Source organism: Lynx canadensis, chromosome B3 (genome assembly GCF_007474595.2).
Source record: "Lynx canadensis isolate LIC74 chromosome B3, mLynCan4.pri.v2, whole genome shotgun sequence".
Classification (NCBI taxonomy): Eukaryota; Metazoa; Chordata; class Mammalia; order Carnivora; family Felidae; genus Lynx; species Lynx canadensis.
Window position 1 is genome coordinate 8,858,350 of NC_044308.2, and position 18,301 is coordinate 8,876,650.

Sequence of the window (18,301 nt, forward strand, 5' to 3'; positions counted from 1 at the left end):
GCTTCGGATTCTATGTCTCCCTCTCTCTCTGCCCCTCTCCCACTTATTCTCTCTCTCTCTCTCTCTCTCTCTCTCTCTCTCTCTCAAAAATAAACATTTAAAAAATTTAAAAATAAATTAAAAAATAATAAAAAAATATGTAAGAAGTTTATACTAAACACTGTATAACACTTAAAGAAATTAAAGAAGGCCTAAATAAACGGAGAGGCATATCATGTTCACGTGTAGAAAAAACACAATATTGTTAAGATTTCAATTCTTTTCAAATTTCAAAATCTCCGTAGCCTTTCTTAAAAAGGAAAAGAAAAAGAAGAATCTTAGTACTTGATCTACACTTCATGATATAGACTAAAATCAACTTGATATATACTTAAATGTAAAACTTAAAACTATTTTAAAACCTTAGAATAAAAATTTTGTGATCTTGTTTTAGGCAAAGGTTTCTTAAGCTCAGTACTATTAACATTTTGAGGTGGGTTGGGGGGGGCTGTCTGTGCATTGTGGGGTGTTTAGTAGCATACTGGCCTCTACACTCTAGATGACAGTAGAAATCCTTCCAGTTGTGACCATTGTGACAATCAAAAATGTCTCTAGACCAATTTTCTCCTGAGGAGCAAAAATATATCCCCAGTCAATAACCACTGAGTCAAGTAAATATGTCTTATCTAGAATACATAAATCACTAACCCTAAGCATAAACAAAACCAAAAACAAAGCAAAACAAAAAAACAGTATTTTAAAAATCTCTACTCTTTAGGAGACACTTTTAAGAAAATGAAAATCAAGTCACAGATTGGATAAAAATATTTGCAAAGCACATATCTGATGAAGAATTTGTATCCAAAATAAATAATCGAACTCAATAGTAAGAAAAAATATTTGAAGAGACATTTCAATATCATTGATCACCAAGGAAACACAAAGTCAACTATCATGAAATACTATTTCATACCTATTACACTGGAAAAAATTTAAAAATAAAAATACGAAGTACTAGCAAGGATACTAAGCAATTGAAATTCTCATACAATGTTGGTAGGAATGCAATACTTTGGAAGAACAACCACTTTGTAAAATTATGGGGCAGCTTGTTAGAAATTTAAACATACACTTAATTTCTTTACCCAATATAAATGAAAATATATATCCACAGAAATACCTGTATATGTGAATAGTAACTCTATTCATAATAACAAGTCTGGAAACAGCCCACATGTCTACCAACTGAATAGATAAATGAACCATGGCCCATCCACTCAACAAAATAATACTCAGCAATAAAAAGGAATAAGCTACTGATACATGCAAACAATATGAATGAATCTCACGAGCATTATGTTAAGTGAAAGAAGACAGGACAAAAGACCACATATTCCATCTATATGGCATTCTGAAAAAAAGGCAAAATCATAGGAAGAGAAATCAGTTCAGTAGTTAAGGCTACCTTTGCGTACCCCAAGAAACAGTTAGGAAAGAAGTAACTTCTCAAGGGAGGTTAAAGGCCCTACATTATGGGTGATAACAAGAACAGATGCAGGGATTCCACTTATTTCTTCAATAAATATTTAGTGTGCACCTGTTTTGTGCAGGGACTCTTGGTTCGTAGAGATACCACGGTGACAAAATACAGCAAACAGTCTGTGTTCTCATGGAGCCAACAGGGAGGGCCATGAAGAAAACAGACAGGGTCATATGATAAAGAGGCTCTGGACGGAGGAATAACTCTCAATATGGTGATCCAAGAAGGCAGATGATATATAATAAGAAGAAATCGACCATGTCAAGCTATGGAGAAAAGGGAACAGCAAATGCAGAGGCCCAGGGGAGTGTAGTTAGCTCACTGTTTTCAAGGAATAGAAAGATTATTCTGGTTGGAGGATACTGAGTGACAAAGGAGTAAGATGTAGGTGAGAAAGGTATGCAGTCTGGCAGAGGCAATAAAATTTCAATTTTACTAAAACTACAAAGGTTATTAAGGTTCACATGACCACATATGGATTCATACATTTGGAGAAATCTAGAACATATGGATTGTAGCATAAACAATTACTTTTACATATAGGGAATTGCATCTTGAAGGTAAAGGATCTTCTCTCATTATTGCACAGTCGAAAGAGGTGGCAGATTATGAAGCTTAAGATTCATGGGCCACCTGGGTGGCTCAGTCAGTTGAGCGTCCGACTTCGGCTCAGGTCATGATCTCATGGTCTGTGAGTTCAAGCCCCGCATTGGGCTCTGTGCTGACAGCTCAGAGCCTGGAGCCTGCTTCGGATTCTGTGTCTCCCTCTCCCTCTGCCCCTCCCCAACTCATGCTTGTGCTCTCTCTCTCTCTCTCTCTCTCTCTCTTTCTCAAAAATAAATAAACATTTTAAAAAAAGATTCAGACAGGGGATAAATTGGAGCTCTAGCTCTTACTAATCACATGTCTTTCCAGGGCCTCAATTTTATCATCTAATAATGGAGATAATAAATACAATTCTGTTTTTTTCTTTACCTTGCAGAGCTGTTATATGGAACAATTAATCATATGGAAATACTCTGTAAAGAGTTAATTCCCTTAGCAGATATAAATTATTATACCTCATGAACATACTTCTAGAATAGAATGTTCTGTGATAGATTATGATTGATTCTGATACAATATATTACATGTTTCTGCTACAGTAACCACATATAGTCAACTTTTAGTATCCTTGCTAATTGAGAACATTTTTCAGGTAATACAAAATTTGTTTTATTTCCCTCTGAAATAGATTATATTTTATAGCATATTGGCTTTATAATTATATTTATCCTGAGTTCTTACATAAGTTGCAGGCTTCTGAAAATGAACATTTCCAAAACTGAACTCATTATCCCTCCACAGCAGACTCGTTCTCTCATATATGCCTTTGTTGGCATTATACTGTTCACCTATCACCCAAAGTAGAAATACTTCAACTCTGGGACCTTTATCCCTACTTCCAACCAACCACCAAGGCCTCTCAATTCTTAGACATCTCTTGTAAATTTAGACCCTTGCACATTTCCATAGACCTCTTCCTTGGAAACCACATCACCTGTTGGAAGATTAACAATTGCTATTATTTCTGGAGTACCCATGTGCCAGGCACTGTTCTAAGCCCTTTAAAATCTTTGGATTGCCCCAGGAAGAAGGTACTGGTTATGACTCACAATTTATAAATGGAGAAACCAAGGCACAGAATATTTAAGCACCCTTCCCAAGGTCAAGCTGATACATGGCAGAACCAAAGTTACCCCCCACCACACACACACACACACACACACAGTGAGTCTGATTCTAGTCTAACTGCATAAAACCTCTTCTGTGTCAAGTTCTAGGTCACCTAACTTCCCCTCACCCTGGACTTCAGCTCCACATGACTGCCACAAAACTTTCTTCCAAAACAAGTCTGATCTTGTCATTTCCTCACATTTAATAACATCCTATGAGCCCATTATTGCCTTCAGGAGACACTTCCTAACATGAAAAATAAGGGCCTTAACCACTTAGCCCAAATCACCTTTCTCATCTATCATCAGATCCCATAATCAACCTACAGTCCTGTAGTCCTGGTGCCCTGAGATTTCCACAGCGTTAGGTCCAGGCCCCCCAGCCTCTGCAAATGCTGTTTTTCTACTGGAGAAGATACTCCCCTATTTGTCTGCATGTGCCAGTCTGACTTCAAGATATAGATCAAATAGCACTCAAAATCAGTTTTATCACTATACAGTAGGCATAAGTATTCTCTTCCTCAACTCCCAAGGGAACTATAAGGACCAAGTGATATTAAGTAAAAACTTTGTAAGACCAAAGTACTTATGTGGTAGGGAATAGCAAAGCTATTCAACTATAAGGTTTTACAGTCTTCCCCACTCCCTCCAACTGGTCTTGCAAGGAGTAAGATTCATTCATAGTCTTCCTTTTCGTGGACTGATGAGGCAAACATGGGAAGCCTAAAAGAGATATTCAACCAGTCAAAATGCCATAGAGTTTTGAGGGTTTGTACTGAAAAAGGAGGGGTTACCTACTATTTATGTATGTGCAGACTGATAACAGTCAGAAAGATGAGGACAACTTGTGGATGGTTTGGATGTGTTTTATATATTCCCTGTCATGCCTTCTTAAGAGAGATACAAATAGTTCTTCAAATGATTTGGGGTTTCCTTTTTTTTTTTTTTTTTTTTTTAAAGAAAAGCACTGTGTGTGAGCCCTGGGAAGCTGTGGTGGTGGAGTGAGATCACCTCACATCCAGAGCCATACAAAGGTTACACTCTGCCCTTTTAGGGTATGATAAATGCAGGGTGGAGGGGTCTCCAATTGCAAGTTTTTATTTTATTTTATTTTGCAATTCCAATTATTTAATTTTGAGAAAGAGAGCAGAGGCACTCGAGTAGGGGAGGGGCAGAGAGAGAGGGAGAGAGAATCCATGCTGTCAGCCCAGAGCCCGACGCGGCACTGGATCCCACAAACCATTGAGATCATGACCTGAGCTGAAATCAAGAGTCAGATGCTTAACCAACTGAGCCACCCAGGCAACACTTTAGGTTTCTGGCTGAGGTTTCTGTGAAAGCCATGTCACTATAAGACCACCACGCAGATGGGATTTAAATAGCTCCCCCCTGTGGGTGTAAGTCCCCCTTTGATCCCACCACACAGGCAAATGGTCTCTTGTCTCTGCTTGCAATGCACTTTGTTTATCCCCCTGTTATGGTATACCTTGCTGTATCACAATGTCCTGTTAACATGACTTCCACATACACACACATACCTTCCCTGGAGAATGCGAGTGCCTCAACAAGGATTAAATAATATTTACCTTCATATTCCTAATATCTTCCATGCTTCCTAGCCCTGGTTGCCTGGAGAGATGCAAATCCCAGGACAAGGAAAAGGCACAGCTCACTTTCTCCAATTCTAATTCCTCTTATTAAAAGTGTCCACAGAGAGAAGTCTTTATGTTCTTGTAGCCCCTTTGTTAGTTCTAATATTCATCAGAAGTCCATGCTTTACAGAAAAGGAAAATAAGAGGTTTTCACCAGGCAACAAGGGGTCTGAGGTCTAGGGCCACCTCAGCCAGCGAGGGTCTCTAGACAGGTCCGGCCATGCCCCGAGCTTCAGTTCCTCAACTGAGGAATTGGGGCTCGATGATCTTTATGGATTTTTAAGCTCTAAAAATTCAGGGCTCCCTTAGTAATACTGGGCCCTACATGCCTCTGGCAGGGGGCCGCGATGGGGGTGGAGGCCAAAAGTAAACAAATAAACAGAAAATTCTAGAAGTGAGAGGTGCTCACTTCACTAGAGTTTCTGTTTTCTTTGGACCACTTCTGTGGCTTCTCAATCTCCTCAGCAGAAAGCTCTGCTCTTCATTCCTGATCAGGTGTCTCCAGGACAGACAAAGGTAAAATGATTTGCAAAGAAGCCAAAAGGGGAATTCTGTAACTGTGTATTTTTCCACTCTGTTCTAATTTAAAACCACTTACAAGTGACAACTCCCAACCTGAGGCAGGTGCCTCCTGGTAGCTCATTATACCCTGGGGACCCCATGTAAATCTTTTTTTCTGAGAACAGCTATTGTCTTCCAAGGAAAAGCTTTTAGCATAATGGCAGGCTGAATAGAACATTGCTTTTGTGAGAATATTTTTAAGAAAAAGAAAAAGAGAAAGGTATTCTTTAGTAACTACAAATGTAGCTTCCTGCCTCCCCCACCTCAGGCCTCCTGGAAAGAACTGTGTGTGAGCCCCTGTGGTAGAGTGATGTCACCTCACCTCCCGAGACATACAAAGGTTACGCTCTGCTCTTTTAGGGTATGATAAATGCAGGGTGGAGGTGTCTCCAATTGCAAAAATAGCAGGTCCACCCCCTCCCATCCACCTTTGTTGTCTCCTGACTTCTCACAAGTCAGTGAGTCAGGCGGTGACGAGTCACCTCAAGAATGAGAGTTTCTAATAAGAGAACGGCATTTTCCCTCAGAAGATGCCCACAAATTAATTCCTCCTCTCAGGTAACTCTTGAGAACAGTCAAGACAATATTGTTACAGGGGGAAATATGTCCAAAGGGAGAAAAATAATTGGCAATAAAGCCCCCGAAAAAAAAATGAACCATCCATCACAGAGATGTAGCCCCCCAAACTAAAAAGGGACCCAACTTCCTCAGGACTGAAATGGGGATTTAGAATATGAGGTTATGGGGGACGTGTGGAGAAAATGGAAGTCAACAAAATGGCGGTGGGCTTTAATAAGCAGCATATCCTGTCTGTGTGCCTTTCTGGAGAATATCCCAGGGAAGGGCAGATCCCTAAGGAGGGGGCCACCCTGGAACTCTGGGCTAGAGGCCTGGGGTCTCTTCGCTGAGCCACCACTTACCACCCTGGTGGGTGCAAGCTGGTTATTTATCTTTAGTGAGCCTTAACTTTGCTGTCTGCAATATGGGGAGAATGACAAGAGTCTGTGAGAGCACACTTAGCCCTTCCGCAAGAAGCAGAAAGGAGGCCTGGTTTAGGGGGATGGCTGAGCCTCAGAGACCCCGGAACCATTCTCCTCTCTGGGCTTCTCGCCCTCACACACTGGGGTTTGAGTAAACAATGACCTTCAGTTCATGGGGTGCCTGGGTGGCTCAGTCGGTTACACATCTGACTCTTAGTCATGATCTCACAGTTCGTGAGTTCCAGCCCCACATCGGGCTCTGCGCCTCTCTCTCTGCCCCTCCCCCATTTGTGCACACATTCATTCTCTTTCTCGCTCTCTCTCAAAATAAACATTAAAAAAACAAATGACCTTCAGTTCAAATCCAAAAAGCAAACCACACACACACACACACACACACACACACACACACACACCCCATCCCTGATAAGCACATAAACTTAAGAAAATATGAGTTCTCAACTCTCTACTTAGAAGTTGCATATTCCGAGCATCTACTAAAGTACCTATTAACACATAATGTATTAAGGATTTAACCATGCAAAGTATAATCATGCCAGAACACCATTAGCCAATGGAGCCTAGTCCCAGAAAGCACTAGAAACGACTTCCTGGATCAACCTTGCCTTCCAAACCTATCCCCAGACCTGCTCAGGTGATGCCTTCTGCTCCAAACTGATGGAGCCCCCACTCCATTCTCCTGGACACTGTTCACTCCTCACTCACACTCTGCTCTCCAAATCCCAAAGGTGTGGGGTTCCTTTGACATCTGGAATCCTTCCAGTCAGGAAGGGCCTGGACCTGCTAATTCCCAGATACCTCATCCACCAGGAGCCTAAAGCTAGAATGAGCTGTATGTCCTTTTGTAATGGCTCCTTTGATCGTCAGTTTCTCATCAAGCCTGTCTCCTCCGTAATGATTTCAGGGACAATCTCTCAGAGAACGACCCTGCTCATTGTCCCACTGAAAAGGGCAGACAGTGACTTTGCTCTTGGAGCTCTGCCAGCATTTTGGCTCTGAGGGCTCAGATCTCAAAGTGTAAAGTGAGTCTCTCTGGGGACCACTGTCAGCACCCATCCTCAATTCTCCAGACACCCGTAAAAGATCCACCAGGGAAACGGCTACCACTAAGCTGAAAATATAGTTATCAAGAAAATAAGGCTAATTATATCCAGGAAAATACCTTTTTATTTATTTCTAAAAAATTTTTTTAATGGTTTTATATATTTTTGAGAGAGAGAGAGACAGACAGAACATGAGTGGGGGGAAAGGGCAGAGAGAGAGAGACAGACAGAATCTGAAGTAGGCTCCAGGCTCTGGGCTGTCAGCACAGAGCCCAACGTGGGACTCGAACTGATGAACGTGAGATCATGACCTGAGCTGAAGTTGGACGCTTAACTGACTGAGCCACCCAGGTGCCCCTATTTTTTTAAAATTTTTAATGTTTATTTATTTTTGAGAGACAGAGAGAGCACAGCAGGGGAGGGGCAGGGAGAGAGGAAGACAGAATCCAAAGCAGGCTCCAGGCTCCGAGCTGTCAGCACAGAGCCCAACATGGGGCTCAAACCCATAAACCATGAGCTCATCACCTGGGCTGAAGTCGGACACTTAACTGACTGAGCCACCCAGGAGCCCTGGAAAATATCTTTTTTAAAAAAATGCTTTCGAAATATACATCAAATCACATTATCCTTCTAGGAGACTCTCCGGAGCCCAGACCCCTGGAAGGAGTAAAAGTAATCAATAAATTGTCCTTGATAATCTCTAGTCCGGGACTTTTGGACCAGGGAACCAGTCTCAAGCAAGGGACCTACCTTCTCCCTGGGCCCCAGAGCCACGCTGTTACGTCTTAGGTTTCTGAAAGAAGACCAAAGTGATAACCCTACACGGAGGAAAGAACATGTTCCGGTGCACAAAATACCTCCTTATGAGGAGTGAGGGTCAGCCACTGCACTAGAAACTGGCCAAATCCCAGCTAGATACTCTGAAACTGGCCTGGCCCCGGGGAGGGAGGAAGAGGGTGAGACCACTCAAATTCACCTGGATGGAGGCCTGCAGGCAGGAGAGCCTTGAGCTCCTTTGCTATTTTCTCATTCTAAAACAATGCATCACATTTTGTGGTTGAAAGGAAGTTAAGTGGTTTTATTACTGATTTACAGACATGGTTAATTGCAATTTAGAGGGTAGGTGGTATTTATATTGTGCTGGATATTTCCTTTCTCAGAAACACAACATGGCACGTATCTGTATATACCTATCGCAACCTGCTGAGAAAATTGCTTCTTCTGCAGCCCAGAATCCGTAGCCCATAGTCTGAGACTACTCCCAGCACTGCAGCCCAGCCACGCAATCTCCACTCTGTACGGGGATCTGAGGAGTCTGAATCTTCTCCCCCCACCCCCACCCCCGCCTTCCTGCCACAGCATCTGAAACATCCACCATGGAAAGGCTTACACTGAGTTGGGAAAGGAAAATGAAATTCACCGTGAGCCGGAAGAGGGTAATACATCTAGTTGTGGTCCACTCAGTGTGACTTGCTTTAACAACTAAGCTGGCTTCTAATAATGTGAGGACACAAGACAGCGAGGAGGGAAAGTTCTGGTTTTGAGTGGAACCTGAATGTAATGCTGAACACCTGCTTGAATGACAGTGTTCGGACATCTGTTGGGTGTATGGACTCTGCAATCAGAGTAACAGAATCGGAAACTTGGCACCACCATGGACCAGGGTAGTTAACTCCCCTTAGCCCCATTTACCTCATCTGTAAAATGGATGACTTCAACCACCATCACAAAAGATACCAACCAGCTGCATCGTCCATACAAATAAGACTCCGTACGGGCACCTGGGTGGCTCAGCTGGTTAAACATTCGACTTTGGCTCTGGTCATGATCTCGCGGTTCGTGAGTTCAAGCCCCACATCAGGCTCTGTGCTGACAGCTCAGAGCCTGGAGCCTACTTCGGATTCTGTCTCCCTCTCTCTCTGACCCTCCCGCCCACCTCTCAAAAATGAATAAACTTCAAAAAAATTTTTTTAAGAAAAATAAAAAGATAAAGACTCTGTACCACCAAAGTAGGTTACAACTCATCTTGCATGACTTGGCAATAGAAGATGCTAGCATGGTCAGGACACCAGCTTCTGTCACATTTTTGCTGATGACCTCAGATTAGTCCCAGGCCTGGCTCCAGAATTTGCAGGGCCCGCAAAATGAAAATGCAGACCCCCATGTTCAAAACCTTTTTAAGACTTGAAACGAAGTCCATGGCCCTTCTAAGCATGGGCTCTGAGCGACTGTGCAGCCGGCACACCTATGAAGAATAGCTCTCATTAGTCTTTTCTCATCGAGCACAGCCCTGGCTTCCTCAGGGTCCAGCTCGAGGACTGTCACTTGCAAGCCTATCGTGTCAAAAGGAAAGTGAACAGCATGCTTTCCACCATCACATGGGTCTTCCCCATGCCTGCCTGCGCTACCTCTTGAGATGAACAACAGCTGACATATCAGCACATGTTGAAGAGAGAAAACTGTAATGACACACGAGAGAATGCACTTAGGATCTCTAATCTTACGCCGCAGACAGAAACCAGCCTCCTTTGATTCATATAAAGGTGCTTAAAGGTGCTTTAAGATTTCTTTTTTTTTTTTAACTGAACTATTTCAGCATGTCAAATTATTCAGGGACCTTTGCCGTGTCTCCAGTCCTCTCCTTAAAGCAGGAATGATCTTTCTAGTTATGACACCAACCAAAGCACCTGTGTCAGCATATGAAAAACTGAGAGAGCAGAGGCAATCCATCCCATAATCGGACATTGGGTCCTGCCCAGCTCCTATTTAGAAACTGACACTTCAGAACACAGGCTCACATAAATCCACTTTCTTACATAAATTATTGTTTGGCCAAGGTTGCACTAGAAAAACTGCTGTCTCTAACTTCCAAGAACGGCTCACATGCGAGCGGAGGACTCCGTGACTGTTACAGAAACTGCTCTTAAATTCATAAAACATGTAAGAGAAGTTTTTGGAAAATCCCTTATTATTCATGAAAGCCTTTTAGGGCTTCATTAATTCAGATGGGATAATCAGTTGTTGATTAGCCAGGTTGTTAAGCATCCATTGTCAGATGTTGATGGGGTGTGAGAAATTACATTTTGCATCCACCAAAGAGTCACCTGAACACAGTTAGCACTTCATCAGGTAAGGTTGCATCTTCTGGGGATAAACTGGCCAGATTTTTACTCCCCAGTCTTTTCTTTCATCTCAAAAAGATTTTCTGTATTGCAAAGCCCTCCTCATTCTGTTTGGTGGTTTATCTTGCCTATCTAAGGTCTAAAATATGTCAGAAGCCAACTTTGAAAGCTAATTGGTTACAGGTAAGTCAGATTTGTGGTCAGGGCTCTAATGTTACAGGGGCACTTGTGTGTGTGTGTGTGTGCGCGCGTATCTGTGTGTGTGTGCGCGCGTGCACATCTGCATGTGTTGGTTTGGTCTGACGGTTCTTGGCTAGAGCCTCTCCCATATTGTCAGCCCTTCAGATCCAAATGGTGTTCAAGTCCTCAAGAGGATTCTTCAGCAAGGGCTCCATCCACTTCCTTCCTTCCCAGCCCTTGTCTGGCCGTGGGAGCAGTATAAAGGCAGTGAGCATGGGGAGGACAGGCCCTGGATTCAAGGTTGGAAAATGTGACTCCAGTCCTGGTTCTGTTTTAGGAGAGGAAGTGACTGTCACCAGTAAACTGTTCTCAATTCCAGCAAGCCTTCATCTCCCTGACAATTTTCAGTTTATTTTTTTCTCCCTTTAACAACAGAGCAACATTAACATTTATTCTTTGTGCTGTGCCAAGAGTTGGAAATGCATTTCTATAAACATAAACTGGTCCTCAGACCTTATGGAGCTTCTGATCTGAGGGACAGGAAGCTTCCAAGGCTGTGAGGACACCCCATAATCACCAAATCTTCAAAGGAGGTTGTTTGTTACTCACGGAACTGTTCCAGGTGGTCAGCACTATCGGACTCGGGCATGGCTGTGATGGTCACCAATGGACATGAATTCCCTCCCAGAGTCTGGCAGAGAACATCCTGGCGGAAGTATACTTGCTTGGGGTTCACGCTTTTTTCCAGGATGTCAAGGTGAGTCTGGAGCAGAGACGAGGCAGAAGTGATCGTTATTCATGAAATATTTTTGACAACCACAATAGAAAACAGCAGCAAAGCTTATATTCATGTAACTCCCTATAGGCTGGAAGTACTTTTGTTCACTTAATGTGCCCGATATTGGGCATTAAGTGATTAAAAAGGGGGCTATTCCTACTAGCTAGGAGTTCAGGGAAGCTGAACAGGAAACAGTTTCTGCACATGTCTGCACCAAGGATATCTGTTTCCGAGTGGTACTGAAAGCAAGAGGGCAGGGCAGACAGCAAGCCTCTCATCACTAAGGCATATAAAGAATGTAGCCGCCACGAAAATAGAGCACACCCAGGGCACTATGAGACAGAGAGCTGCAGCGGCACAAGGAACATAAAGAGCATTGTGACCCATCGGAGGACAGTACAAAGCACAATCCAGGGTGGAATTTGAGGTGAAGAGAACAATGACCCAGTAGTGATTAATTTTCCCTATACTACCTTCCCATTCAAACACTCATTTAAAACACAGAAAGACACAGAAATGGAATAGTCATTGAAACTAAGACTCTTGGTCAACAATCTTTAAGACCTCTGACCATATTTTCGCCAGCTCGAACTGTGGGACTAATCAGAAAGAGGTGAAGAGACTTCCTCCCATCCACACAATGTATCCTGACAACGGCGACATAGTAACCTCAGTAACCAGAGGGAGAAGCTGTCCCCTTCAGCACAAGACCATCAGTGTACAAAAATTATCCTTCCAGCTGAAAAGCTCAAGTTTTCACCACAATCAAGTTGGCATCAGGGCCAAGGAGAAACTTCCCACCTTGTTCTTTTGAGAAATAACAAAAGAACATGATAATAACATGAAACAAATATGAATCCTATGAAAATATGTATAAAATATTCATAAAATATATTATTAAAAGGGAGTAGTACCTTCAAAAGTAAAGGGTGTGTTTGTGTGAAAAGCATTCACTGTGGAAGTGGTAGGCAGACAAGTGGCTCCCCCAAAGATCCATGCTCTAATCTCTGGAATCTATAAATATGTTACCTTCCGCAGCAAAAGGGACTTTGCAGATATATTAAGGATTAAGTTCTACTTGAGATACAGATTTTCTACTGCATTATTCAGCTAGGGCCAATCTAATCACAAATACTTAAAAGCAGGGAACTTCTCCCATCTGCAGAAAGCGAGAGACAGCAGCACGAGGACTCAGGCTGTCATTGCTGGCTTTGAAGATGGAGGAAGCGGGTCAAAAGCCAAGGAACATGATGTCCTCAAAGAGCTGGAAAAGGATTCTTCTCCAAGAGCCTCCAGAAGGAACATAACCCCAACACCTTGATTTTGTCCTAGTGAGACCCATGTTGAACTTCTAACCTAAGAGCTATAAAGCAAAATAAAACAAAAGCTTATTATTTGAGCCACCAAGTTTGGGACAATTTGTTAGAGTAGCAACAGAAAATTAACACACAAATAAAGAAGAAAAAGACTTGTCTAAATTAAGTAAAAATTTTAGCATCTGCGTAAAAGTAGACTAAAACCTATTGTACCCCATTGAAATATCTGAGTTGCAAGGAGAAAGAAAAAGTCCAAAGGAAAGAAAAGATTACCAGATGACTCAGTATGACCTTTCCTCTAGCCTCAGGAATAGCTGAAAATGTGACCCTGAGTCATACTTTCTTTACAACTGAAACCCCAAATCATCTACCTCCACATAGCCTACTGACTTTATTATCCCCTGTCTGCCTCAACATAACTTTACTAGTCTAGGAAGGTCTTGCCCAGGAAAATATAAATCACAAATAAATTTATTGTTCATTCCAGGAACATCTCATCAACTCTTCAACAGAAAGAAACAACTGATTCTTTGATTCAAGATGCATGGAGACCCAGTCCTCATGATTCTTGCCTTACAGTGTCCCCCAATCTTAAACCACTGTGTCATGATCTTTACCCAATGCTAATCAAGCCCCCACATTTAAAAAAAAATTATTTATTTGAGAAAGAGTACATGTGCACACACCAAGTGGGGAAAGGGCAGAGAGAGAGAGGGAGAGAGAGAATCCCAAGCAGGCTCCATGCTGTCAGTGAAGAGCCCTAAGCAGGGCTCTAATCTACAGATGTGAGATTATGATCTGAGCCAAAATCAAGAGCCGGCGCTCAACCAATTGAGCCACTCAGGTGCCCCTGAATAACCTTCTTTTAACAAGATTTAAAGACTTAATATACATCTCACCTTTTCCCTACCCCTTTTGAGATATTATCAAGACCCTGTCACATTCTTCCTTGTGAAGTATATTAGTTTTCTCTTGCTGCTATAACAAATTGCCACAAATTTAGTGGGCTAAGGCCACACAAATTTATTGCCTTATAGTTCTGGAGGTCAGAAGTCCAAAATGGACCTTACTGGGCAAAAGTCAAGGTGTTGGGAGAATTACACTCCTTCTGGAGGCTCTAGAGGATAATTCATTTCCTTGCCTTTACCAGAATCTAGAGGTCACCTGTGTTCCTTGCCTCATGGTGCCTTCCTCCATCTCCAAAGCCAGGGATCCATAATTCCCACCTCTGCTTTCATGGTCACATCCCCTCCTCTGACCCTGACTCTTCTGTCTCATTCCGTCATGTTTAAGGACCCTTGTGATTACACTGGACCCAACCTGATAATCTAGGACAATCTCCCCATCTCAAGACCCTTAACTCAATTACACCTGCAAAATCTCTTGTACTCCATGAAGTAACATCATCACAAGTTTCAGGGATTAAGATGAGAACACCTTTGGCAGTTGGGGTGGGGGGAGCCATTATTCTGCCCAACACACAAAGGGAAGCAATAAACTCAGATTTCTCTTAGAAACATGTTGCTCTGGTGATATTTCTGGGACCAGAATTTGACACAGTATTAAGTAAAATAATTAGAAGGAGCATGTCTATCCCAGATTCAAGAGAAGAATTCAACTGAGGCCCATGTACCCAACCAAACCTTTGTACTTCATTCTTGTGATTGTTCATTGAGTAAAGAGTACCAGGTATTTTTGAGATGCCCTGAGCTGTTGACAGGGAGACAGTCACACCCCCAGAGGAGACAAGGTAAGTAACAAAGTGTACATACACAAACACATGTAAACCAAAAGGTCTATGCAGATAGCTAGGTATGAACATGGAAGAAACCCTAGGGTTGATGGTTTTCCTAGGCTATGATCAGCTTCATCTCTCAAGACCACACATGTCCCTAGTTAAGAGTGACTAGGGCAAAAGAAGCCATGCCTGGAGTCTAGAGACCTTCACTGAGCCCTTTCTGTGTATGTTGTGTGGTTGTTTGTGTCCTTCTCAAGGATGAGTCAGCTTGGCTCTGGTAAAGCCTAGTCTTGTGTGTTTGCCGATCTAACTAAAATCAACACCACTGCACCTTATTGAGAAGAATGGGGGGTTGCACCCTACAGTGAAGATTATTTTTAAGTAGTAGGCATGTGCATTTGTGTGTGTGTGTGTGTGTGTGTGTGTGTGTGTAAACCTATAAATGTACATAAATGTACATGCAAAAAATTATCCTTGGGTCTTACTTCCTTCTGCAACACTAGATGCCAGAGGAAAAGGATTACCGCTTAGTGTTTGACAGTAGAAAGGATTGTTACCCAGTGAACCTACAACCAGCCAAGTGTTTGCTCACGTGCATATATGGTACATTCACATGTGCAAAAGCTCGAAAGCACATCACCTTATCTTTCCTGAAAATAATAACTGGAAGACATACCGCCCCAAAATCAAACTAAGAAACGATATAATAGGACAGTCCAGTTACACAAGGCTTGAGTCTACACAACAATTGAAATATGGTTACTATGTAATACGAACATAAAAGACAAATATAATAATACAAATATAAAACAATAATACAATTACATGAAGCAAATATAAATATAATACAAATGTAAATATATACAAATATAGTAATGCCACCATAAAAATAATTATATAGGGAGAAAATACAGATTATCAAATCTTAATAATATCTGATTCTAAAATGAAATTAAAAAGAGATGTGCAAGGGAAGAATTAAGTAAAACAAAATATGAACTTTTTAAACTTTCAGACATAGTGATATTATATAATCTTTAAAAATGGAAAGGTAATATATCGAGATGACTAACAGGGTAGGCTCTTGCGTCAAACTGCCTAGGATCAAATTTGGGCTGTGGGTTCTGGAAAAGTTATGTAAATTCTGTATTAGCCTCTTTGTGACTCAGTTTTCTCATCTTTCAAATGTGTATAAAAATACCCACCTCAACCAGTGGTTGCTACTTAACCATATGCTGTATGTGAAAAGTGCCTGTCATATAGGAAACACTCAATTGTACTTGTTATTTTTGATAGAGAAGTAAAAGTTCAAATATGTTTTTATTATTAATTTATTGATCTATTTTTTTTAATTTGACGAAGAGCATGTGAGCAGGGGAGGGAGAAAGAGGGAGGGAGGGAGGGAGGGGGAGAGAGGGGGAGAGAGAGAGAGAGAGAGAGAGAGAGAGAGAATCCCCAATAGGCTCCATGCTCAACACAGAGCCCAAAGTAAGGCTTGATACCATGACCCTGGAATCATGACCTGAGCCAAATTCAAGAGTCAGATGCTCAACCAACTGAGTCACCCAGACAGCCCCAAATATGTTTTTTTAAGAACAAAAAGGGAAACACTAGTTGAATTATAAACACTAAAGAGAAAAAAAATATGAGAGAAAATATGGTCGGTCCATGTTGTATAAGAAAGAGACAGTGGGGAGGGAAAGAGAGAGAGAAAAAGAGGAAGGAAGGACAGAAGGAAGAAAGAAATGAATGAAAGAAAGAAGGGGAAGGGAAGGAAGGAAGGAAGGGAGCATGGGAGAGGAAGGGAAGGAGGGAGGGAGGGAGGAAAGAAGTAAAAAAGGAAGGGAACAAGGGAGACAGAAAGAAAAGCAAAGAAGCATGGAAAATAGCATAAAATAAAAGTGACAGAAGGAACACCAAAAATTGTTATAAGTAAAGATTAAACATCCTTATTAAGTGACAAAACCTTTCAGATTAATTTTTTTCTAAATCCCATTGCATACTGTATATAAGAAGTACTTTCAGAGAAAGAAAAAAATACATAATGTGTATGAAAACACTCCTAAATTATCTATTTTGTTTGCCTCCACTAAAATATTTTAGGACAGAAATACTGAAACGTAAAGAATAAGCAAACATAAATTAAAGCAGGCACGGTGATAGTAATATATGACAAAGTCATATTTAAGACCAAGTACATTAAAAGGGATTTAAAAACCTTATTTTGATAAAGGGCAAAATTCACAATGAACATACAAAACTCATAAATCTTAAGAATCAAGTAACATAGACTGAAATATATAATGCAAAAACAGAAGAAGGAGAAAAATAGTACAATGAGTGGGAGAGTCTTTAAGAAAGTGTTGAATAAATCACTTCCACAAAAATAATGATATACAGCATTTGAACAATACTGTTTTTATAGGTAAATGTCAAATTTTGTCTTTACAGAGAGCATTATTTTGTTCTTCTTCTCAAACATCCTCGGAACTGTAACTAAAATTAATCATATACAGGGCCTTTTAAAAATTCCCTAAATTGGGGTGCCTGAGTGGTTCAGCCATTTAAGCATCCAACTCTGGATTTTGGCTCAGGTTATGATATCATGGTTTGTGAGTTCGAGTCCCATGTCAGGCTCTGTGCTGACAGAGCAGAGCCTGCTTGGGATTCTCTCTCTCCCTCCCTCTCTGCTCCTTCCATGTCTCTCTCTCTCTCTCTCTCTCTCTCTCTCTCTCTCAAAATAAATAAATGAACTCTAAAAAAATAATGTAAAAAATAAATACATAAAAATAATTTTTTTAATTAAAAATAAAAATGCCCTACAGTTTCCCCCCAAAAGTAGAAATTGTACCAACTACATTATCTGACAATTCAATGAAATTAGGCATATGTAAAAATGGTTTGAAATACAGCAAAAGTCAAACTGTTAGGGAATAGAACAATATCCTCCTGAAAGAAGGCTCATGGAAGAAATTCATGTATGAAAAGGAAAATCAATATTAAATCAGTGTAATTAAAGTCCTGGTAAGAGAAATGGACATCTGGTCTCCTGGGAACGATGGCACAGGACAGGAATGGAAATGTCCCTTTCAGAATGTCAGCCATGTCTTGCCATCCCAGTAAAGGGAAATTGTAGAAATTTAGTTAAAAGAATGAATACAGTTGTGAGTTCAGATGATACTCTCTGATCATAAACAAATTCTTCTAATCATTTTCATAAGTTGCTGGGTGAAAGCTACTCCCAGTATTGGTTATTATTGAAATCTGGACAGAGCAAAACCCATCTCATGATTACTCTCAAGATTCCAGGCCCCCAAACTGGGAAAGCAATATTCTCTTCTGCAGCATCTCCCCAAAATGTGTTCTGCAGGATGTTACTAAGTGCTGAGGGGTGGGCAGGGAGGTGGAGGGACGGGAAATTCACAGCCAAAGCATCCGGAACATGGTGAGTTAAAGAAAATGATAACATTTTCATGGCTGCAGAACTTTTCAGATTCTTTTTTTTTTTAATTTTTTTTTTTAACGTTTATTTATTTTTGAGACAGAGAGAGACAGAGCATGAACGGGGGAGGGGCAGAGAGAGGGAAACACAGAATCTGAAACAGGCTCCAGGCTCTGAGCTGTCAGCACAGAGCCCGACGCGGGGCTCGAACTCACGGACCGTGAGATCATGACC

The 18,301-nt window shown here is 41.4% G+C and overlaps 1 protein-coding gene across 1 annotated transcript in view; it reads right to left on the bottom strand.

The window, feature by feature from the left end:
* AGBL1 (ATP/GTP binding protein like 1) overlaps positions 1–18,301 on the bottom strand; it is a 103,094-nt gene that overhangs the window by 35,330 nt on the left and 49,463 nt on the right. The window contains exons 12-13 of the mRNA XM_032593470.1: positions 11,403–11,556; positions 9,737–9,824 (exon numbers count right to left, since the gene is read on the bottom strand). Coding sequence (XP_032449361.1) covers positions 9,737–9,824; positions 11,403–11,556 — 242 coding nt within the window. The remainder of the gene's footprint in view (positions 1–9,736; positions 9,825–11,402; positions 11,557–18,301) is intronic.